This window comes from Liolophura sinensis, chromosome 9 (genome assembly GCF_032854445.1).
Source record: "Liolophura sinensis isolate JHLJ2023 chromosome 9, CUHK_Ljap_v2, whole genome shotgun sequence".
Classification (NCBI taxonomy): domain Eukaryota; kingdom Metazoa; phylum Mollusca; class Polyplacophora; order Chitonida; family Chitonidae; genus Liolophura; species Liolophura sinensis.
The window spans coordinates 34,444,172-34,470,584 of record NC_088303.1 but is presented as its reverse complement, the minus strand read 5'-3'; the positions used below and the strand labels follow the sequence as shown (position 1 = coordinate 34,470,584).

Below are 26,413 nucleotides of genomic sequence, written 5' to 3'. Positions count from 1 at the left end.
AAGATGAAAAGCGAGTCTGACAATAACCTCATGGATCTTTGATGAAAATCTATTAAATTACAAAGAAGAGCTAATGATAAGACGTGCGGTGAACTTGCACAATACGTTAGAGCAGTTGTACAACAACGCTCCCTATTTACTTGCCTATATATGGCCTTAGCAGACATACAACATTAAAACAAACATGTATGACATGAGCGCTAACATTATGTGCGTCTGTTTGTTTTATGGAAGTGAAGTTATGCAAGAAGATCCCGGAATGCAATGTATATACAAGTTTTGTATATATATATATATATATATATATATATATATATATATATATATATATATATATATATATATATATATATATATATATATATATATATATATATATATATATATATATACACATATATATTCGGGCGGTCATAAAAAATGGGCCGTACTTTGATGCTGCATTGCTCCATTATCCTTTGTTCAAACTTTAGACATTCAAATGACATGATTTTGTTAACATACTGACCAGTTTTCAAGGTCATAGCTTGAGCAGTACACAGGGTTAAAATGAAAACATAGCGTAAAAACGCACGTTTCTTTGACCCACATTGCGTCACTTGTCAGGTGTCATGCGTATAGCGCGCGCTGCACCCGTGTGACACGCGTCAATCAAGTGATTTTGGTCCCATGGACTGAAATCTTAAAGGATGAAATTTTTATTTTTATTTTTCATTGGTGTTTTACGCCGTGCTCAAGAATATTTCACTTATACGACGACGTCCAGCATTATGGTGGGAGGAAACCGGGCAGAGCCCGGAGGAAACCCACGACCATCCGCAGGTTGCTGACAGACCTTCCCAGGAACAGCCAGAGAGGAAGCCAGCATGAGCTGGACTTGAACTCACAGCCACCGCAATGGTGAGAGGCTTCCAGGTCATTACCCTGCGCTAGCGTGCTAACGAGCTTAATTTGCCTGATAAGGGAATTGATCGAAAATTATCACAAAATTTGAACCACATCATTACATAGTTTATATTCCCACAGAACGAAAAAAAATAACGTGAAGATCAAGTCATTATCTTTTTCCACTAAACGGTTTCGTTGTGAGGGATTGCATCCCCTCATTGTGTATCTGTGACATGACCGAAGTTTGCAAAGCTCTTGTGACATGGAATCGGCTCCATTATTTCAAATCTGACCTGTGTTTTCCAAACAGAAATCAGTCTGCATGATAACATGTTATGAGAAAGTGTGCCATTGTTAGTCGAGCTGGAAGAGATATGTACATATTAGCTTACGGATGAACACTGTAGGGAATATTTTATTGCATACATGCAGCTATCCTCATCTCGTTTCGTTTGTGGTTTTTAATGACGTATGTATCAATCACGTCACACAGACATATGAATGGTAAATCAGTTAATTGAAATTCGCCTTACCATCTTACGAGTTGACATTTAAACGTTTATTTGAGGAAAGATGTCATAAACTACGTCAAGCATCCTGGGCCGATATATTGTTGAAGCCTTCGCAAATACAGTTTTGCTGCGTCCAATGTATTAATTAGAAAAAGACGACACTGCCTATAAGCTATGTTAACACAGAAACCCAATCATTGGCAATTGATTGATGCATCTCATTGATTTTCTATTCGGTACGATGTGTGATTTGGAGAAATCATAGAGTGCTTTTGACGGAAGTAGGTGGCTGGATGAAGTAGGATATGGATGAATGCTTCAAAGACTCATTGTTGTGCGCATTGGTTTCGAGAAATAGCTTTTATAGCTCTTGTGTCATGCACACGCAACTGCGAGGTTATTTTATTTGCATACATGAGTGCAGACTAACGTCCATTATTACACACGGAGATCTTATCACCACTTAGTGTAATATGTCACCTGTACATTATGAGTAATGTGCATGCATATATCATGAATACTGTAACATTAAGCTTGTTAAATCATTTCTTTGAAGTCCCAAAGCTTTCTATTAACTGTTCAGCATAAGGCGGACGATTGCAAACTGTGACAACGAGGTTCACGGCCAATCTCTCGGATTTCTGACATCCTATGCAAGAAATTGGTTTTATGCGAAATATCGGAGCTATTGCGAATTTGCACTTGTTATTCCACAAATGTCACTGGTGGGGCGTTGTTTCGAGGTGACCGCCGCGTTATTAATCGTATCTTACAATTTCTGTAGCCATTTGGCTGTACGAGATGAGAGCCATACCTTGCCTGTACGAGTTGGAAGCCAAACATTGGTTGTACAAGATGACAGCCATACCTTCACTGAGTTATGAGCTATTCCTTTGCTATACGAGTTGAGAGTCATTCCTTGGCTGTACGAGATGTGAGCCAAAAATTGGCTGTATGAAATGAGAGCCATACCTTGGCTGTACGAGATGATGCATACTTTGGCTGTACGAGAAGAGCCATACTTTGGCTGTAGGAGTTGGGAGCCAAACATTGGTTGTAAGTGATGAGAGCTATACCTTGACTGTACGAGATGACTGCCATACCTTGGCTGAGAGAGATGAGAGCCATACCTGGCCTGTACGAGTTAGGAGCCATTCCTTTGCTGTACGAGTTGAAAGTCATTCATTTGCTGTACGATTTGAGAGTCATTCCTTGGCTGTACGAGATGAGAGCCAAACACTGGCTGTACGAGATGAGCCATACTTTGGCTGCACGAGTTGGGAGCGGGACATTGGCTGTACGAGATGAGAGGCATACCTTGGCTATATCTCAGAAGAGCATGGCTCATCGCAATAAGCACCAGTCCTTCGGTTGCAAAGTAGGCCAAAGTTTTTCGAGGCCCTCGGCGTCCTCAAAACGCGCGAAAGTTCCGACACTCAATCCAATACATCATAAATTATGGAACCAGTGTGTTTAGCAATCGACTAATAAAAAAATTCCAACAAAACAAAAAACCAAAGGGAAAAAAAACAGTTATCTATAACCATTATCACCGGGTGACTAAACATCGCAATTTAAAAGACCTCGCAGCTATGTTCAGTTTTGAATAATGTATATTAAAGGAAGATGACGGCCATGAAATCTAAATAGATGTGTATCGCTTACAATTGGGGCCAAGGTATGTCTAATTTAAATTAATTAAATAAATTTAATTAAAAATTAATGAGTTTAATGAGCCATCTCGCGGAAAAAGAACTTATCTTCTACTAGTATATCGTATATATTACTTAAATTAATTGTACAGATTTAATATTAACTATCAGACGATTTCTATACATATGTTTGGAGATGGCAATCCTTTATCATTAGGACAGGTTTTGGGAGTTTTGATTTCTTAGACTCTTGAAGTTTAAATGATTTTGACCTGAAGTAAGTAGACTATTTAAGAGGATAAAGTGAGCAATAAATCCGTGTCAAACAAATCCAGCATGCTATATAGCGTATATTACTGTACTGCTGCCGGAGTTAACATGGATTTTGATTGGGTAAACTCAGCGGTTGGAGGTCTCCACTCTCCACTTTTTTTCCAACTGCGACAAGCAGCTCTTTGCTAAGTTGCCCTGTCGGTCTGACTGTCTGTCAGTCAAATCTTGACATGAGCCGATGGGTCCAATGTTTTAACACAGGCCATTCACTTAAAGACGGACCTGAGTAAAAGACGGCATCAACTTTTTGCAGGAAGGCGCAGAATTTGAATTCATTTTAGCTGCGACAAAGTGCCCATGAAGTCACACCATGGATTTGGGCCTATACCTCAATGGTCACACCATGAATTTAGGCCTATACCGCAATGGTCACACCATGGATTTAGGCCTATACCTCAATGGTCACACCATGGAGGTAGGCTCATACCTCATTGGTCACACCACAGAGGTAGGCCAATACCTCATTGGTCACACCACTGAGGTAGGCCTATACCTTATTGGTCAAACCACAGAGGTAGGCCTATACCTCATTGGTCAAACCACAGAAGTAGGCCTATACCTCAATGGCCTATACCTCAATGGTATTCGTCGTGGTTTTTTTTATCACGGCAATCGTTGCCGATTTAGGCGTACCCAGATTGAAACTATAAATATCAATCTATCCATGAGTGAAATATTCTTCAGTGTGACGTAACAAAGACATTGGAACAAGAGCTACTATCTAAGAGAGTATAATGTAAATCGTATGGGGAATGAAGTCAAGGCTGCATGGACATAGACTGGGCCCTGCAGAAGGGAGGGCCTATACTTTATCAAGAAGAGAAGATTGCATAAAAGCGAATAAATAAAGCAATACAGCTAGACTGTTTTCATATTGCTATATTAATAAATCAATCGTCAAAGCCTACCAATAAATAGGCGTTTTGTGGAAAACGCAGGTGAATCTGGTTGGGGTGCGTTTCAAAATTTTGAGCTTAAACTTGCCTTTCAGCTTCCATACAGTTGTAGCCTTAAATAACGATTAAGGTATGCCACAGGAGCGCCGAACGCCACAGGACTACCGTATTCCACGCCAGTTAAAACCAGATTCTGTGTGGATAACCTTGACTAGCGTAACGGAAATCAACAAATTCTGTGGTCTTAAAATTAAAAATTAAAATCGTACATGGTGCACGCAGCCTAACGATTGGAACAAAACCATTTGGCCTCCACCTGTGCTTTACATGTATTTCATTGACTTCATGTAGTTAAAATGACCTCGCAGCAAGGCGCAATGACCTAGGAGCCTCCAACCAATGCCGTCGATGTGAGTTCAAGTCCAGCTCATGCGCAGGTTGCTGACAGGCCTTCTCACGTGCGGCCGCGAGTTTCCCCCGGGCTCTGCCCGGCTCCTCCCACCACAAAGCTGGCCGCCGTTGTAGTAAGTGAAATACAGGATAAATGTAAATTCCACTAATTTGTTTTGGTTGTGACGCATTAGTTGTAAGAGTACGTTTACAGTTTGCTTTCCACGAAATTAACGTTTTCCTCGATTTCTGTAATGCAATAAGCTCCGATGAACAATACACAGCAGTCGATGGCAGGTACATGTTTACATGCGCAGAGCAGAAAAAAAAAACAACAAAAAAAAAACTGTCAACTGTGATTAGATTTATACTAAGTCACATAGTATAGAAGAAAGGAAGTGCCTTCTCCGTTACTAAATGCAATTGTCATCAGAAAGTCCTCGTGTTCCCGAGTTTTATTGAACTCATAGGAGTTCAAATCCTGGATAGCGCTAAGGACAAACACGGGGTGTGTATACCCTCCCATGGGAGAGAATGAAATTTATGTACCATGTAGACTACTTAAAAGTACGAAACTCAAGGGAAACATCTAAACTAAAATGCCTGGCAACGTATGTTATTCCATAACAATTCCATAATAACAATGCTACAAGATTTGATTCGATTCGTGTTTTACGCCGTACTCAAGAATATTTCACTTACACAACGGCGGTCAGCATTATGGCGGGAAAGAATATGCTATAAGACATAAAGTGATCAAAACATGGAAGACAGGAGGGGATTAGTTTGTATTATATTTAATCAGTGATCACAGGAATTTGGTTCACCTTTCAGTGCATGCTTGACGAATTCCTACGGCAGATCTGTAAAAGATAAGTCGTTGTCTCGAACCCACAACAAAAACCAGTACAGTTTTCTACAAACGTCTTCAGTGTAAAAAATATGTGCTCACATATAACACTTGGCGAAATGTCCACGACACTTCTCTATATAAAGATATAGATATAACACATAGGTACAAACTGGATTGAAGAGAGTCTGCAGTGAAACATCAAACTTACCAATTCTTATATATCCTACGAATCCTATTATCAGGCCATGAAGTTCAGGACCCAGTTCTGGTTTACAGATTCAGACATTTAAATCTTCAAATAAGAGCCAATTTCCATAAGTGGAAACATGAGAACGTATCGTCCAGGATTATCCAAAAGTGATGTTTGGTGTCTTATTAGAGGATTAGGAGCGATGTAATACCTCCCTAGGACTAAAAACAAAACGTTTCTATTGAAAGGCTCTTACACAGCACTGAATCCTGAAAAAGATGGTCTGGCTGAAGATCTGAATCAAAGATCCAGCATCGTAGGTGACAAGAACGTGGCAAATGTTGGAATCCTTTAACCAGAACATATTTCTACATTTCTATCAGAGAGAGAGGTACAAAAATATGCCACCACCCGACCCAACAGAGAATTATACAATACCGTATAGATTTCGTCTCCCTGGGCAGGTGGTCACACTTGCAGTACAAAATCCCAGGTGAATTATGCTACGACTATCATGGCTAAAGTAACACGTATATTTATGAATACATAAATAACTAAATGATGAGTGGGAGTTATCTGATAACTGACTTCAGCGACCATTAAAAAAGACGCTGAAATTTGGGAGGTATTGACATGCTTTTGTAACCCAAAACATAATAATGCTTTCCCTTTCAAAGGATTATGCAGTGAAGAAAAGGCAGCCACTACAATTATTATTAAAAATTCTCAACAGAAACAGTTGAGTACATCATTAACATCAACACTACATGTATATTTAAAAAAACTGGGGCAGTCAGAAGGTATAGTATGTAAATACCGGTACATAAAACATGACAAAAAGTATCTTCTCAGACAACGGGCAACTGCCTTCTCGTCACCCCAGGGTTCGTATGCCAACTCTTTCTGCAGGGGATACCATCTTTACAGAACCATGCTCTTGGGACATCTCCACCATCATATCCTTATTAATGGCACATACGATCTTGTTTCTTCTAGATAATCCATAAAGGATTGGCCATGGAACCACCAGGATACATTCCTCAAGATCATCTATACATGAGCTCATCCTGGCCACAGAACCACCAGGATACATTCCTCACGATAATCCATACTGGAGCTCACACAGGAGCACATACTGGCCATGGAACCACCAGGATACATTCCTCAAGATAATCCATACAGGAGCTCAAAGTGGCCATGGAACCACCAAGACACACTCCTCGAGCTAATCCATATGGAAGCTCTTACTGGCCTATACTGGGATACATTCCTTCAGATAATCCACACAAGAGCTCCTACTGGCCATGCGCACTCGTTACTGTTTCACAAGTCCAACCTCAAGGATAAATTGAAGTCCACGACCCTCCACATAAGGGCAGGTACACAAACTTTATACCCCCCACAGAACAGAGATGGTATAGAGAAGACAGATGCCCACATAGGTACATATAAAGTATAAACAAGGAACAGTCATACAATATGTGTTAAAAACGGTTAAAAAAAAACTGGCAGTACAATCATCAGAGGTATAAAACTGTAGCACGTCGTAACTAATTACAGAATCCATGGCATATTTTGATGGTATTAATCACCATTATCATCACTGTCTTCACTGGACAGGCGGCTGCTTTCTACCATGAGCAAATACTTTTGGCATAAAAAAGTTAGTATATATCAAAAAAAAAAAAACCTGACTAAGAATGCATGTACATGCATGCAACGGTTGTAAATTGGCTTTTTCTACACTGGCAGTACACTGATCGTAAGGCGACTGCTAGTGTTGATGGTGGTAGGAAGTCGTGCCATGGATGCAGGACGTAGTAGATTCTGAGAGTTTAATTAAATAAGTGTATGTTTGATCAGAAGTTGAGGTGCTGAAAACTTAGCCCAAGCAGGGCCCCACATTGAAACCACCCACAGCTTGAGAGTCTATATCAATAGGACCTTTGTCTAATAGGCCTATGTCTTGTACACAGCCAGAAATGTTCTCCGTGAATTTGCCATCAGTCATCAGACTCAAGTCAGGAACACCACCTGTGCAAAGGGAAAAAGACTGGGATCAACATCAGCATCAAACATTTGATGATATGAAATTCTCATTTTCATCTTCTATAATACACTATTTTATCTAAAAATTTGCTACCCAAAGTGCATTTTTAGAGGCAATTAATGTTAATATATTACTTTTGGACCTGGAACTTACATTTTATCTCTTGAACACCACTCTACCCTTCTCAACAAACCTTTAACCATCTTTCTAAAATCAATGAAACTGTCTGGCAATCTTGGAAAACTTCGTTATCAACAAAAGTCAAGTACAGTATTTATTTCAGCGGGGGTTGGTTGTATGTCATAGTGATGTTTGCCACATGGGCGGAGCCATGAGGCCTGTGTTTTGCAGCCAGATTGGTACGTTTGATACATGGAAAAGAATCACGGAGATCCTTGTCTTGTATTGTATCAATCTGAACATTCGCTATCCATCTATTAACAAGTTTAGGTATTATCATGATAATTTTGTTGACTGGTGCTTGACTGTGCCAGATTTTTTTATATTTTTACAATGGCAGTCAGTACACTATGGGTGGGAAAAAAGCAATGTGCCAAGCACATCATCCAATGAATCCTATGTAAGAAAGCACGAAGGGCTGCATAAACCTCCAAGTGCCCCCTACCCTCCACCCTCCATCCCCCACCCCCCCAAAAATAATAAAGACAACAAATTAATTGCTACAACTTACAAGCATACGTTTGGTCTTTCTCAAAGTTTTCAAGATTCCTTGGAATTGTGAACTAGAACTCCAATTAATAATAAAGGTAATGAATTAATTGTTACAACTCACAAGGTCATGTTTGGCCTTCCTCAAAGTTTGCAAGATTCTTCGGAATTGTAAACTAGAACTTACCTATAAAGACACTTCCTTTTACATTGAGCATTTGTAGTATGCCTTTAGATTCTCCACTGACCACTTCACCATCATCAATCTGTATTGTGCCACTGCGGCCCAACCTGAATTCACAGACAAATGCACACACACACATATATATACATGTGTACATCTATAGCAAGCAAATACGCAAAATTCTGTTTTTATTCCCGATTCTCATATTTTTATTTATTTAATTGATTTGTGTTTAAGCCGTAATCAAGAATATTTCACTTTTACTTTAACCTGCTTGGCCTTGGAAGCCCCTATCCAATTCTCATAAGCTGTGATACCACACCTGTTTACCAGCCACTACCAATTAATTCTGTCCAACAGGATGTTCATGCTCTATACAGTGTTATCATTTTAAAACTGCATTTTTGGCATGAGCACACAAGTAATTACAAATATGGATGTTACAATATCGTATCTCTTCGCCGATCACGGCCTCTTAGTTTTACATACAGCATAACAACATGTACCATGGCAACGAGCGCTGTGGGAATTGCATTACCATGGTAACTACATGATTGTATTTTAATGTTAATGTCTCTCTGTGTAAGTGAACCAGGCCATCATGTGGCCATACTTTATATCAAATACGAACAGTAGGCTGATTAGTTCTTGACAATTCTAATATACCATGACAGCCACGATGATTCAATAATTGTTTTCACTACAAAAACATAGCCATTACATGTAGGGGTATCAGGATCCATTTCAATTTAAAAGACGTAGCATTCTTCAAAAACTGTACAACATGACTGTATTAATTCAATACTAAAATACAATGTACATCCATGTGAGTTTACATCGATATGCCATTTTATCTAACAATAGATATATTTATTTACTTGATTGGTGTTTTACACCGTACTCAAGAATATTTCACTTAAATGATGGCCAGTATGATGGTGGGAAGAAACCGAGCAAAGCCCGGGGAAAACCACGACCATCCACAGGTTGCCGAAAGACCTCCCCACGTATGGCAGGAGAGGAAGCCAGCATGAGCTAAACTTGAACTCACATCGAATCTACCATTAGATGTCACAATGTCCAACAATATTTCACTCATATGACAGCGGTTGGGTTTATGGGAAGTTGAAATTAAAATGAAAACCCCTGCAGCTTGCCTGATATTAATGAAGCCACGGATATGCCTGTGATACAATGTAGGTGAACAGCAGCTGAACATCACATTTGTATAGAGGTGCAGGTTTACACTGTTAAATAACGTTTAGTCTATTGAAATACTTTAAGCACATCACATTTAGTACTGACCGTGTTGTTGTAATACGATGAGGCTGTCCGTCATCAACCCTCTGTGCTGAGATAATCCGGGCTGGTCCCACTGCCCAGTTCATACCTGGTCAAGACAGAGATTATGATGAAAATCACGGGGTGTGTGCAGTTAGGCAAAATTGGGAGTAAGGATTTAAAATGGAAGCATGGAAATGGATGAATGGAGCACTTACAAAGTGATGGTGAAGTAATGAAGGTAATCACAGGTAATTACAGGTTATCAACAGGTGTGACTTACACAAAGATGGCGCATCTGTCACTGAGAAGTGATGGTCAGGTAATGAAGAGTTACAGGTAATCAACAGGTGAGACTTACATAGATACGATGTATCCGTACAATGAGTGTGATGGTCAGGTATAACATAAGTGAAGAGTTACAGGTAATCAACAGGTGAGACTTACATAGATACGATGTATCCGTCAATGAGTGTGATGGTCCGGTATAACATAAGTGAAGAGTTACAGGTAATCAACAGGTGAGACTTACATAGATACGATGTATCCGTCAATGAGTGTGATGGTCCGGTATAACATAAGTGAAGAGTTACAGGTAATCAACAGGTGAGACTTACATAGATACGATGTATCCGTCAATGAGTGTGATGGTCAGGTATAACATAAGTGAAGAGTTACAGGTAATGAACAGGTGTGACTTACATAAAAACGACGTATCCGTCACTGAGAGCAATGGCAAGGTAATCTCCTCCTCTCAGAGGCTGGTCTGGCTCCTGGCCGTGCCAGAAGATCAGTCCCTCTCCGTAGTCTGTGGTGATGGTCAAGTTGACTACTTCCCTTACTTGGCCGCTCCGGTGAGGCAGCAAGGTTTTGGGCAACTCCACATACCCGTTGCCCTGGATATTGAATCTCTGTCCGAGTTGAATGGCTGTAACATAAATACTGACTTCACTAATTGGTCTAAGCGGTACATATCAAAGTTTTCAGAGTGAACTTCCTTTAGCTTCATTAATAAAAACTGAGCACGTTGCCTGCTACGAAAGTTTAACCTTTATACTGTACAGAGTTTTTTTTCCATCCTAGCCAGTCTTATTTCAAAATGGGAAATTCCAAATGATAACAGGTCTGGTTACTATCAAAGATTATGTTTCACAGAGACAAGTGTATCTACCAACAGATACAGAAGCTTTCCACAATTTTTTGGTTTTAATTGTGAGATGAATTTAAATCAAGACTTTGCACTTCAAACAGGATTTATTTGTTAGTTTGAAACTCTGAAGTAGAACTGCACAGTATACACAAACACTGCTGATAACGTACCGTCCTCACAGTTCCTCCCAGAGAATCCCAGAGGACAGAAGCATCGGTAACCATCCTCCCCAACAGAACAGCGTGCACCATTCCTACACGGCTGGTCTGTTATACAGATATTCACTTCTGTCTCACAGTTGCGACCTGAACAAAGATGAAAACACACCAAAACAGTGTTACTGCAATTCAGTTCAGTTTTTGGATCTTCAGGTTTTAACAATTGCAATTTAGCAGTGCAAATTACCATCTGAAACATTCTCTTGCTGCGACAAGCAAGTCTGTAAGTCAGTCGGTTGGTCGGCCAGTCTGTCTGTCTGTCTGTCTGTCTGTCTTTCGGTCAGATCAATTTTTGACATCCCACGTTACATGAGGGTCACAGCAAAAGACAACATTAAATTTCTTTGGCATGACCCAGCCATCACAGATTTGCTCTCGTTTCTCACTCAAGCCAGGCATAACAATCTGACACTCACCTTTTCCTCTTAAATGTCAAAGGAAATAGTCTTCCACGTTTTTTTTTTTTGTCACAGGGGCTTCTGTTCCCACACTTCTTAATGTTAACACTCACCTGTGTACTCGGCAGGGCAGACACACTTGTAGTTGGTCTCATCCACCTTCTCGCAGATGCCACTATTTTGACATGGCCTCTTATCACAGGGGCTCCTATCCCCACAGTTCTGGACATTAGCACTTTCCTGGGAGCTCTCCACAATGTCCACCTCTTCACCATTGATCACCAACTGGAGAACAACAGACAGCAATATTTAGGTTGAACCTCACAGAATGGTTAACAGCACAGTTTCCAAGTTAAAGCAAAAAAATCACATGGACCTTTCTAAAAATGATACCACTTTGCTGACATGCAAACACTGTTTTACAGAAAGCTACAGAATTGATCTTAGCATTGAAAACTAAGATGGAAAGCCCAGAATATCGCATTTAACACTACTTATGCTGTTACACTACATGTATATACTGGTACTACACTGGCACACATTGCATGTCAAATTTAAAAATCTAAAGAACCCTTTATGAAATACAGCAGACAGCTGGCGCAAACTCTACTGGATGGGTACATTCTACCTGAGCTATAAAAATTAAAAACAGACTTCATAGGTGAGGTATTTTAAAACATTTTTGTTAAACAAATTGCTGAATATGACTAACTTTGTTAAAATTTTTACGTTCTTTTTATAACTGACTGTATCAGTATGTCAAATTATACATATAATTATTTAAAGAAATCTATTTTCTACACCCTCCAAGGTTCTCCACTATAACCATAAACTGAAAATTTTGTACAAAGGAAAGAAACACATATTAATTTCAATTACTAATGTGGAGGTCTATGAATAACGAGAGGTAATCTATTAATAATAAAACACTTACATCACTGATACATCCAACCAATCCACTTGCTACACCTGCGTCAGATGACACAGAATAAGCAGGGTCAATGCCGCCCAAGTACATGGGCAGGCGGAGATTCAGTCCCAGGGTGCTGCCTCGTGAAGAACCTGAAAGGTGGGGAAGTAAACCATGTTATAGCCATGCTATCTGAGCTGTTTGGTTCATTTGGAAGTTTTTATGCCACCAGCCTGTCTAAGAGTTACAAATGTGTACAACAGAACACATCCTGAAGAGGTCTCATTTAAGTGACACATCAAAAGGTTGCTCTAATCTATCATAGCTCAAGGACGGCTGGTTAAGCAGATCCATGGGTGCAAAACACCTTTAGGACACTACAAAAGTTCAAAGGGAAAAGGGTAAATTACAAAGAAACAAAAGTTTATGAGGAAGCTCAAAAGAGAATGTGTGGGGCACTATGAGGTATAAAACAACAGTAAGTCAGGACATAACTGTTAACAACTTTAAGAGACATGTCAGAAACTTAGTCAGTGGGGGTATATCCAATAAACTGATTTAAAAATAGGACATGCATGTGAGAGGTAAAGTCATTGACAGAAATCAAACTAATGGAAAACAGACCAGTTACATTAACATAATTATAATGTGATGTAATCAATACTGCAACACTGGGTTTATAAAATCATGCACCAGACGGGTGGGGAAAACAATTAGAACCAAATTAATTTATAATAATAATTTTTTCTGTGCACATAAATAGCATGCAAGAACAAACAAATATATATTGAATAAAACACCACATGTATATCGTTACATATCATAGTGAAAATATGTATTTAAAAAATTTCTTGTCGGGATGTTAGCACTACAAGTAATAAAGATAAACATGGCTATTTAAAGGACAGCATACAAAACAGTGTTGGGGAAATTAATAGATATTGGTTTGAGAAGGCATGAATATGTTATGGACATTGACAGAAGTTTAGTCACTAGGAAGGCTCATTAAGTGTGACAAAAACAACAGTAATGTTAAAGGGAAAGAAACCATAAAAACGAAGTGGAAAACACCAATGAAAACTTATTTTGTTCAATTCAAATCAGGTGTTTTGACTTTATGGTGGGCTTCATAAACCATACTGATTATTTTTTCTACATGTGTGCCTCTACACTGTTTGTAGAGAAGTCCTGTGAACTGTACCACTGCTCGCGCCATGTCTGACTCTGCATGAGACGAGCCAATCTGACATCAAATGCTTGTTTTATCGCCAGAAAAGGGTCACTCATTTTCAATATGGTCCATACTGCATACAATATAATCCAAATATTTGACTGTACGTATGAAGTAATAATTTAAATAAAACGTAAGATACTGCGTTCCACGGTTTTTACACTGGTGTTTACTTTATCTTTAGTTTGTTTCCGTTTAGAGCGAATCAACATGTCCACGTACCCACAGAGACAGACAGACAGACATGCAGCCACATTTTGTCATCATTATGGACTGGTTTAATTTTCAAACAAGTTTTACAAAGCATATCTCAGCACAAAGTCTCAACAAACAATAAAAGTGACCTTGGGTGCATACTGCTGGGTTGTTTAGGGGGAGTTTTGTACACATGGTTAGTTCTCTTGGCTTGTAATCTGATTTCTTACCACTGCCTTTTTTACAGCAGGAACACCATATTTCTAGGGCGGCCATTGCATTTGAGGCAATTTATGTACCAAACCGACTGTTGTTTAACATCATACGCCACTTGAAGAAGTGGCAATCTCAATCAGAATATAGGATTCAATCGTCTTGCACTACGAAAGTGACTAATGTTTCACCTCCTTAATTGTTTTCTAATCAAGTTAGTAATTAAAGTGGTTAGGTACGGTATAAATGTAGATATGCATTTATGTCAATAAATGAGAAACATATGCTATGAAGAGAGTAAATCAGTTAAGGAGATGTGACGATACAGGTAATACAGTATTCATAAGAAAGCAAACACAGCAATAAATGTCCAATGAGTACAGAAGGAAACATTCCAATGATCAAATTTATGATGAAATGAAATCAAAAACAGCATTAGCATATATTCCAGAGAAGATGTCAGTAAACATGGCACCTGCTGAGAAAGTTATAGCCACAGTGTTACATGTGAATAGTAAAAATAAGCCTTATTCTGAAAGTGTCCATATAATACTGATGATGATACAGCTTATCTGACTAAGCTTCGCTTTCAAAAGAACGCCCCTGTAAACCTTTACAGGTAACACACCTGAGTTCTTACGACTGAACAAACTAACTTTTGTCTTCTACAGCAGGATTGTAATATCCTCATGAAGGATAAATCAGTACTGTTCACATCCTTTTCCACTTATATAAGACACAAGTACATGTATATACGATCCTAGAGGCATCTGGGATTTAACCAATATTAGATATATGCATATACTATCCTGGAGGCATCTGGGATGTAACCAATATCAGATACATGTATATACTATCCTGAAGGCATCTGGGATGTAACCAATATTAGATATATGCATATACTATCCTGAAGGCATCTGGGATGTAACCAATATCAGATACATGTATATACTATCCTGGAGGCATCTGGGATGTAACCAATATCAGATACATGTATATACTATCCTGAAGGCATCTAGGATTTAACAACCAATACAAGATAACTTATGGTTACACTTCATGACTTGATCAGCCATTCTCACATCACACACGATGCCTACAACTGGGTTAGATGTTCATCTTCTTGATATAATAGCGTTGTTAATACTTCAAGTTCTGCCAACACAACATTGTAAACAAGAACAGACTCAAACCCCTAAGGAGTGTAAGGTTATACTCCTGTCATTGCTCCCTTCACCAAAGCAAAAGAACTACAAGATGGTGTGATGGTACAATGAAAAATGGCAGAAAGAGTATATGAAAGATGACACATAGAGGCAGGAGTAAAGCAAGATACGTGATACATGAACCGTTTGAACACTGTTATTAAGAAAGAACCAGTCATTCTGAGGAAACTTCTGGCTCCTTACAAAATATTTTCCATTCTTTTTTTCTCCCTTTTTTCTTGGATTAGAAATTCACCTTCCAAACAAATTTATATACGAAAACTGAATCCATCTTTTTCAGGTACTGGTTCCTTTCAAAACATTCCAGTGATTCTTGGAAGTCCACAATTATAGAATCTTAATAATGCAGATATCTGTACATGTAACACATTCACTACGAAAAGAAATCTGTTGTTATACGCCTACCTATTAGTGACACCTTTTCCTGCAAAAATGACTTCCATGAACCATAATGACTTGTTAAATTTGAGATGTACGGCTTGAGAGTTCTTGCTATACATACAGACAGGTGGCCTTTCATATTAACATGCCAGCAGAGACGGGAGGTATAACAGAGAAACCAAGGCAAGTTCAAATTCCAATCACTTCAGAGGTTGTGAGATTCGCCAATGCCCAATATTGGGGTAATTCACATACAAAATCTTACAATGGTTAAGTGCACATTTTTTTTTTAAGCTCAACAAACAGCTAACCCTATTCATGGGAAAATGCTGTCTGATCATATTTTCCAAGAGTTCAAATATCATAATGGTATGCAAAAAGCATAATATATGTTCCGATATGTTTTTGCTTGCCAACATTAGAAATGATTAAGAGCGTGCAATTTCAGGCCTTTTCAGAAAACAGTTCAAAAGAACAAAGTATATGTACCCTAATTCCTCAACTTTTTAAGCATATGAAAGAGCAACTTATACAATTTATACACATTATCAATTTGATTTTGGAGACAAAACTACATCTGCTGGATCGATCAATTTCAGGGTCCACGAAAATTATAACTTCATCAGTCTACACAGAAAAATGCCTTCAGTAAAATGCTTGAATAAACACCTTGCAAACATGGGAAAATGTTAAAAAATTACAGTAGAGTGTTTGTACACATCCAAAGCATGGATAATTCAGAAGTTCAAACATGAAGTTTTAGTCGGATTATTATTGAAGATGTTAAGAAAAGAAGTTTTATGAATTTCCTACACATACATAATGAGGTGGAAACATCTGACATACCTCATCCTTCTTAAAGCACGGTTTGTGTACAAATTTGACAACCAACTACACATTTGGTTCAGAAGTGAAAACTCTGGATATAAGTTGATATGAAATGCCACCTGATTACAAAGTAATATTTAAACAACACCGACACACAGAAAGCCATTATAAAACTGTGCGGACAAGAAGCGCTGTGAACTGTGTGAAGTTATAGCCGTTACCACAGGGACACCACAGGGTTAGCTAGCGGTGACAGCTGAGAAAACACACACAACTGTGCCAAACGCAGCCAAGTGATTGGTCAGTACGTGTGGAGAATGGCATAGATACCTCGGCGACGGCCATTTCTACCATTTTTGTGTCTATTATGGCCATTGTAGTAGTAATAGAAGTTGTCTCGCAGAGTGGCTGGGGATGTGAAAATATAGAAAAAGAATCCAAAATAAAAACAACCACACGGAACAAAACAGCCCACAATGATGCCCGGAGTTATCTACCCTGCCCATGAGTCAAACATATGCAGGGCCTTCCACTGAAAGCTTACAATTAAAGATCAACCAAAAAAAATAAGTCATAAATAACACAAATTTATAATAAAAATAATCAGCAAATAAATTTGAACACGAAAAAACACACTCAAAATAGACACAAAAAGTCACACAAATACACACCAAACTTAGTATGTGGTGAAAAAGGTGTCTGTAATTAAGTGGGTAGACAATGAATTTTGTTTGAAGTTCTTAAACAATACAAAAGTTGTGTAACTATTTCCCAACTGATTACTACATTTACAAACAATTTAGAAAAGTATGTTTCTAACCAGGTTTTTCAATCTTTAAAAAGAGCCTTCTTTTCACTGAATATTTTTCAATTTGAAAAAAAAAAAGGACAAAAGAAAACTATGAATAACTTATGTATCAGGTTGTAAAACTTAATATACTATACTGTACAAGAAGTTTCATCGAATATTATTTCACAAGGTCAATCAGGTTTATGGGAATGAAAGAGGACTGTGAATAACCTAACCCGATACAAAAATGTGTTTTGTAGTTATTTTTACTTTGGTTTGTTTAATCACACTCTCAAGTCACACCTACTTAAAGAATATTTGTGCTTGACAGAGACAATGCTATAACCCATCAAAAGAGATGAAAATACTGGAATGAGGTACATACTTGCAAAACAGTTTGTGAGAAAACTGAGGAAAAGGAAAGATTTTTCTATCTGGAGAGGTGCAAAGTCCTAGCTAAGACTGGTGGTGTAATCTGGATAATCTGGGGTAAAGAGGACTTGCCGGATGAACAGACAGACATAAGTGCAGATGGACAGATAGACAAACAGACAGACAGACAGGACAAATGTACAAGTCGGGTCATCAGTTTCATCATCTCTTTTTTTTTTTCCCCACGAGACTTCAAACTGGATTATAATTGGATGAACTGATGTGTACATTTTATATTGGCAAAAAGTTTAAGAAGCAGTTTAATTCTTTCACAAGGCACCTTCTTGTCACATAAAGCTTAACTTTCACAGATAGTGATGAAAAGTGATCACAGATAATGCTTTATTACTGTAAAAGCCTCATTATTTCATGTCAAACAGTCATTTTTCTTATCTCATGCAGCTTATGTTTATGAAAGAAACACTGGTTACAGGTTTGCCGATAATAATATTTATCATGAAAATGTCATTACATTATTAGTATATCCAAAACTGTACGCAGCAAAATTAAAGCTCAATGGATTGCGCATAACAATTAGTTATATGATGCAAAAACTTTTCAATGCAAAATATAACCTTCTGGTAATGTCCAATCAGCATCCAAGTTATAACCCCATGTGACATAAACTGGACTATTCCATTGGAAGGGGTGGGGCTAACAGGCTGGTAAAATTCAGGAAGCACTCAAACTCTATCTGGAAGCCGACAAGTCATTTTAATGATTTCATAGCCCACAAGAACAAGCTAACTTGCAATTCAGCCAAAATGGGTTATTTGATGAAAAATGAAAGTCTGTCTTACCTTTGATGGTTCGTCCATTGTTGACGGTGAGTGACCCGTCCCTGCCGTTTCTCTGAGCAGACACCAAGGCCCACTCATCAACAGGCAGTTTGTCAGGACTAACCAAGATGGCTGGACCTAGGGTATCAGTACCATAAGAGTTTATAATAAAAACAAAACAAGCGATTCTCTGGAGATTCATAGGAGAGAAGCCTTTGTTTGGGAGCAACATAAGTCCTCTTTTCCATTACAGCTGATTTCAGAGTATCTTATTCTTTGCAATGGTGATTCGGGTCCAAACTGAACTGGCCATTGCAATGAAACAGTAATACCTATATTTAACCAATTTGACAGCAAAAAAAGGAATGAGCAATAGAGTACACAACTTCCAACTTAATTACAGCCAGACAAAATTGCCATTTCTACATAATTAACAGTGTTTCCATACATCAAAGTCCATTTGCTATTTCACAATATTAAAGAACCGTGGGGGACCTCCGTGGCTCAGTTGGTTAGCGTAATGACCCAGGAGCCTCTCACCGATGCGGTCTCTGTGAGTTCGTCCAACTCACGCTGGCTTCCTATCCGCTCCTAAGTGGGAAGGTCTGCGAGCAGCCTGCGGATGGTTGTGGGTTTCCCCCTGGGCTATGCCTGGTTTTCTCCCACCATAATGCTGGCCGCCGACAGATAAGTGAAGCATTCTTGAGTATGACGTGAAACACGAATCAAATAAAAAAAATAAAAAATTAATAAAATAAAGAACCATTTATTTATTTCATTGGCGTTTTAGGCCACAGGGCAGGACCTGGGGGAAACCAGCCACAGGTTGCTGTCAGACCTTCCCACGTATGGCCGGAGTTAGAGAACTATAGCCTGTGTAATCCTGTTCAAAATTTTGGTGGAGTAACCTCCAGAGGACTTACCTGAACCTGTATTGTAGCGGAATTCAACATGCCCGTCCTTCATCACCAAGGCAACAAAATCTCCAGCACCATCTTCCCGCTGACCATTGTAAAATATGATTCCGTCATCAAGGGACCGTGGCTTAAATGACAGGCTGATGGTAACCTGCAGGCGGCCATTTTGGATTGTTGGATAACTGATAAAGGATGTCTTGTTGAAGAACGGATCAACAATGTTGACTTCTATAAGACAAAAACAAAAAATACCACGTGGTAAACGATGAGCGCAACTATTGAGCACTACAGTTCAAACTTTTTTCATGCTGAAACCTCCATGGGTGAGATTACTCAATATTTCTGCTATCAGAATATGCTGATTGAACCGACTTTTCTTAATAGACGGCAATGATCAAAATTTGTTTCTTGCTGCGGCCAACAGATCTGTGGGAGGATAACACAGCTGTTGTTGTTGTTATTCGTTGTGGTTGTTGGGGATGGCAATCTCGTTCACAATCGTTCTGTGCATTTCTAACATGTGTCACAGCAATGTGACTTTAATCAGTCATGTTATTCTTGTTTTACATGACATTAACAGACATGTGATTTTAATCAGTCATATGATCAGTCAATCAATCAGTCAACAGATATGTGAACTAGGGGCTGTGAGCTGTAACACTATAAACTAAGAAATGAGACATAAGTTCTCTGATTTTCTGATCAGGTTTCAGATAGCTTACCGACTTGGCACCCAGGTCCTGTCTTTCCAATGGGGCAGATACAGAGGTACCCACTCAGGCCAGGCTGGTTGTAGCACCGCCCCTCAGAACCACATGCTCCTGTAAAACAAAAAGAACACCTCTCTTTGATCAAATTCCATAGATATGCAGTCCCGTCAATGGCAATTACATTGTAACTTGGAAGACTGTATTCATTAATACACTTTACAACAAAACATTGTATTCAGCTTAGTTTCATTCTCCACCAAAAAAAGTTCTCCTTGGCAAGTAACAAATGGTGAAGCACCAAACAGTACTTAGGTAGCAACATAGTTACGATGGGGCTAAACACCTCAGGTCGTCAATTCAAGTCTCACACTAGCCAATGTTTTCACATGTCTCCAGGTTCAGGGTCTTCAGCGTCAGAAATTCAATATATATAGTTACATACTTTATAAAGACTGATTTTAAAGTGCACATACAATATTAAAAAGCACCAAAAACCTCTCTATGCATGAATGGGACTCAAAACAATTCTGCAAATTGCTGATCAGAAATTTTAATGAGTGTGTGAGTGAGTGGTCTTAACATTGTACTTAACAATTTTTCAGTCATATGACGAAGAATGAGTCCTTAGAGCGCATGTACATGTAATTTGCCTTCTTGTTGCAGGGCCAATTTCCACCGCTCTTTTATCTAGTGCTGCTTCACTGAGACGGCTTACCAAAGGCAAAAGTAAGTCGCCCTACCCGAGCCATTATACTGACACAGGTCAACCAGTCGTTGATCTATCCCCTTAATCCTGAGTGCCAAGCAAGGAAGCTACAACTTCCTCTTTTAAGGTCTTAGGTGTGACCCAAGCCAGGACTGACCCTAAATCTACTGCCCCGAAGCGAACGCTCCACCAAATGAGCCATCAAGGCTGGTCAGTGATACTACTGAAGTGATAAGAAGGCTTGTGAGCTATGGCATATCATACTCATTTTCCCTCATACCCCTTGACATATCAATGCCACACCTGTCTGTTAACCTTCCTCACCTGGGTAGCACCTTTCTCCGGAGAGCTCGCACCTTCGTCCTGCGTAACCCTGGGGACAGTTACACCTGTAGCCGTAGTTGGTGTTAGCAGGTTCGCAAGTGCCGCCGTTCTCACAGGGGCTATCCCGGCACACCTGGTACTCTCTGATGCCCACTAAGGACCTAGCCTCTTCACCCAGGTCTATGGAATCACCCTGAAGTTCCATCTGACTTACGGTACCTGGTCGGTCAACAAAATACACTTACTCGCACGTCCAAGCTCCAAATGTTAATTACACACCGACACAACAGGTAGTACTTCCAGAATTAAATTTCACACAGGATTTCTTTATTTGACACTCAGTCATTTTCCCCTTCCACCGCTTGAGGAAACAAGGGCACCCAGAATAAAGCACCAACCTTACATAAATTACTGATAAAATGATTCCATCATATGACACTGCCAAAGGACAAGCAGTTTCCTGTGGCCTTTATGTAAGTCTGCACAAGAGCTTCATCAACCACTTGTCCCCAAGACTTAGAGAACAATACAAACAACATCTGATTTTTTTTTTTTTTTTTAGGACACATCTTAAGACAATGGATTCAGCTGTGTTCATTAGATGATAATTGCTTGAGCTATCGTGATAACAAACAACTGCAATAACAAGAAAAATCACAACATCACTAATTATAGGGGAATTAAAGGTGGTTACTTTTTAATTATGAATTTAATAAGCTTCAGTCACTTATCCAGCTTACAATTCAGACGTACCCGCGACAAGTGAAACATGTTCAGCATATGAAATCACTAATACCTAAAAAATGAAAGTTAAAGTGAAACTCACCAACAAATCCTGATCTAAATCCAGCTGCCTGTGGGATTCTGGCAAAGTCTGGTACAGCGCCCAGGTAGAGGCTATCCTCCAGGTCCAGACCCACAAACCTGCCCTGAGCCTCACCCATGTAGCTAGGTTCATCATTCACCACCATTGTACCTGCACAGGTGAAGCATACAGCACAGGAATCAGTACAAACTAATAAGCTGATGATGCAATTTTCAAAATAAATACAAAACAAAAAACACAAAAAAACCCCAAAAAACAAAAACCCAGGTGCATATGAATTACATAATGACACAATGTCTCCATTACATCATATTATACATTTTCTTTTCCGTGATTTATGCTTCTAGTTGCTTGTCTTATACACTGTCATCAGTTCACAAAGTCACAATACAACTACATGTATAATATTTATTGATTTATTTAATTTGGTGTTTTACGCCACACTCAAGAATATTTCCCTTATATGATGGCGGCCAGCATTACGGTGGAAGGAAACCAGGCAGAACATGGGGGAAACCCACGACCATCTGCAGGTTGCTGGCAGCCCTTAGGTGGTGCTTGAGAGGCCACTATTAATTTAAAGTCTAAATGTCCAATATTAATGGGGCAAAATGTATTAATTCAATCAAATACAATTTACAGATTGATCTGTAAAACTGCCTAAGCACAAGGCTGAAACATAAAAATACACTTTGTTACTGACATCTCATCACAAGGCTGAAACATAAAAATACACTTTGTTACTGACATCTCATCAATGTAAATGTGAGATAAGAAATGATGTAACTTCTCCTAAACATGACATTCAAACAATTCAAGAGCATATATTTTGAAATAAATGGTTGATACTGGTTGTGCAGGAGAGAAATATAAACCTCAAAGACATCAATTTTCAATCCACTGAAACTGGGATTTTTTGGTAAATGGAATGTTGCACCTGCAAAAACAGGTCGATACCATGTATTTAAATAACTGGGCCAAGTTTGTGCGAAAGTATATCAGCTAATACTGGTATTAAGTCATATTTTATATTTAACATTTTAGCCAAACCTAGCAGGTAAAGCAGTTCTCCAAAGTCCAAGTATAACAGCAGAAGTTTTTATAGTTCATATCTAATATACTGACAACTGTTAGATTAAATACATCTGGTATTAAGACTTAAACCAGTTTTGAACAACCAGACCCTGGCAGTATGCTCATACAGTCCAGGACATTATAAGCTGTGTATACAAAAGGAATTTCATCATCATGGTACAATACAAGTGTCATCAATAATATCTGTCCTTTATGCAAATTCCTATTTTATCTCTTATCCTGGTGTCTAATGGTGTACTGACAAATACATCACTTATATGGCTGCAGTCAGGTGTAAGGGTGGAATATGCCAGTATGACACTAACAAACCAACTGACAAACCCTGTGTCTCATAGCCAGAGCTGAAGCAGCGATAGATATAGTGAGATGCCCGTCAGAGCCAGCACTGACCAGTAACAGTGAATTAAGTACTTAATAACGATATTAAAAACAGGTGACTGTCAATGTCAAATTCAGAAATAATGGCTTCATTCACTGCGCATACCCTGTGATAACTGCAGTAAAAAAAGAGGTGTCCATTGTTTTGGGACGAGGCCAGAGTCCAAAAACAATGGACACTTTCTCTTTTACTGAAGTTATCACAGCATATATGCAGTGAATGAAGCCATTATTTCTATTCTACCACATCACCCATTCACATATATTTCCCACAACTTTTCGCACAAAATTGTTCGCCACATAAAATGATAAAGACTAGACGTTTTTGACTGAACATGATCGTCCAGCCACTATTAAAAATTAAAATAAATAAATTAACATGTTGCCAAGTGTACATAGATTTGTCAGCGAATGTAAGTAATCCACCCTGAAGTTACACATGTTGAGCTACATACAGATTGCCCGGCTTCACATTGATGATGTTAACTATCCTCCCTGTGGTTGGAACAACCCTGCCGAACACTACGACGATACTCTTTTACAACAGTATTGGGTCGCGTGAAAAAACTCAATGCATATGCTGTTCAATATATGCAGTCAACGTCTGTTTTCTGTGTAGTACACATTTGGCAGATGTGTTAGAATCTGTGATGTCGTATGACTATAAAATACAGTCATGAGTTATTCAGAAGCATAAGCATATAAAATGTATGAGCGATGTCCACCGTAAAGGGGGATTATTTTAACAGTGTATTTTCACAGAAAGCGCTATGAATTGATCGTATACATTATACATTATGTTAAATATAAATGTTAAAAGCCGACTTAAAAGCTAAACCATTTTGGTTCAGCTAGATTATTGAAACACGAACAGTAACATCAAGACATTCAAAGTTGAACAGTCCCTAGACGATGTTCAAAACTGAACTGTTCCTAGACAATGTTCAAAACTGAACTGTCTCTGGACGATGTTCAAAGCTGAACTGTCCCTACACGATGTCCAAAGTTGAACTGCCCATAGACGATGTCCAAAGCTGAATTTTGTCGCTAGACAATGTTCAAAGCTCAACTGTCCCCAGATGACGTTCAAAAATGAACTGTCCCTAGATGACGTTCAAAGCCGAACTGTCCCTGGACGGTGTTCAAAGCTGAAATGTCCCTGGACGGTGTTCAAAGCTGAACTGTCCATAGACGATGTCCAAAGCTGAACTGTCCATAGACAATGTTCAAAGCTCAACTGTTCCAGATGACGTTCAAAGATAAACTGTCCCTAGATGATGTTCAAAGCTGAATTGTCCTTAGACGATGTTCAAAGCGCAGCTGTCCCCAGATGATGTTCAAAGCTGAACGGTCCCTAGATGATGTTCAAAGATGAATTATCTCAATAAAATGTTCGAACCTGGACAGTCCTACCAAGACAGGTTGCAAGCTGAACAATCCCAACAAGACAATGGACATGTAAGCAGAGATAGAGCATAGCTGTGGCGACACTGAATTGCCTTACCCAGCAAAAGCAGAGAAGCAGCAAAGAGTAAAAGCGTTACACATGGAGCAATTGGATGGTGAACTTGACATGACTGTTTTATGCGTCTTCTTATTTCTGCATCTCATAATAAATCTTACCTAAACCAGCATTGTATAACAGAAACGTAAGTTTTATACACCTATCAATGCTTAGCGTGGTGCAGTAGTGCAAGAAGCACATGAAAACATTATGATAGAGGAAAAAAACAAAAACAATAATCACATACAATTTATTTCCATTTGCTAACAATGCAACTAGCTAATGTGTTACAGGAAAACAACCAAAATCTCATTTCCTAATACACATAACTGTACAACATATAGTTTCATGAGCTTACAGTGGAATCTATAAATGAGCTTTTACTAAACTACATGAACATCATATCCAACAGCTAATTTCAAGGTAATGTATGTGTTCATATATAAGTTCATGCCACAATGACTTAACTTTTTAAACTGGTGTTGAAGAAAATATTAAAATAGTAAATATGTGCCAGGTAAAAAAGGAACTATGGTCATAGTTTTGTGTAAAAGAAACCAAGAGAATCTCTAATTACCGAAGTTAACATTTTGGTAGGTTATATTTTGGTGTTCATGTAACTATATAGCAGTCTTCTGGAATATAAAGCAGAAAAAAATGCACACGACATAATCCTGAACGTTTCTTTCTCTTGTACATTCCTGAAAACGGTTACGCAAGCACACTGAAATAAAGGCTACCAAAATGTTGCCTTCAATACATTAGAGCTTATCTTGTTTTGATTTATGTGACAGTGGCCTTGTGCGTGGAGGAAACTGGCGTAAACCACTGACCTTTGTGAAGTACCTAACAAACCTCTGGACTTGAACCAGCAGCCAAAGCTGTGAGAGCTGGTTTCAAGCATTTGTTCTCATTCGTCAAGGGCCTTATAGCTTCAGCATGCTGACACGTAAACTATCCGAGGCAACAAGACTTCACCACCCTTTTGAAAATGTTTCTGAGTGAAGGTCGACCTTAAGGAATTTGTAGTGTAATGTTGGTCTGACCTTGAAGGGTTTGTAACATGACTGGTGTACCTGGGTGTGCCTACTCTTACAAAGCTACTCTGCTCCACGATACACTGACAGGTGTGGTAGAGTAATTACATGACAATACACACAGATACAAGTACACCTGATTATACACCTGGATTATAAGCACGGGGACAGAGAGGAAGACGAACACTTACCAACAGTCCGTGCTCTATTGTAATGATCTGTACAAACATGGCAGACAACCTTACAGTCTTCATCAAACATTAAAAC

General features: G+C 38.9%; 1 protein-coding gene across 1 annotated transcript in view; it reads right to left on the bottom strand.

Annotated features, from left to right (window-relative positions):
- Positions 1 to 5,448: 5,448 nt before the first annotated feature.
- The window catches only part of LOC135474842 (basement membrane-specific heparan sulfate proteoglycan core protein-like), a 150,482-nt gene continuing 129,517 nt past the window's right edge, over positions 5,449 to 26,413 (bottom strand). The window contains 14 exon segments of the mRNA XM_064754457.1: positions 5,449 to 7,748; positions 8,621 to 8,724; positions 9,923 to 9,990; positions 9,992 to 10,007; positions 10,601 to 10,826; positions 11,219 to 11,353; positions 11,778 to 11,949; positions 12,599 to 12,726; positions 16,979 to 17,056; positions 18,671 to 18,787; positions 19,573 to 19,794; positions 20,289 to 20,387; positions 21,307 to 21,525; positions 22,133 to 22,282. Coding sequence (XP_064610527.1) covers positions 7,597 to 7,748; positions 8,621 to 8,724; positions 9,923 to 9,990; positions 9,992 to 10,007; positions 10,601 to 10,826; positions 11,219 to 11,353; positions 11,778 to 11,949; positions 12,599 to 12,726; positions 16,979 to 17,056; positions 18,671 to 18,787; positions 19,573 to 19,794; positions 20,289 to 20,387; positions 21,307 to 21,525; positions 22,133 to 22,282 — 1,886 coding nt within the window. The 3' untranslated portion in view covers positions 5,449 to 7,596.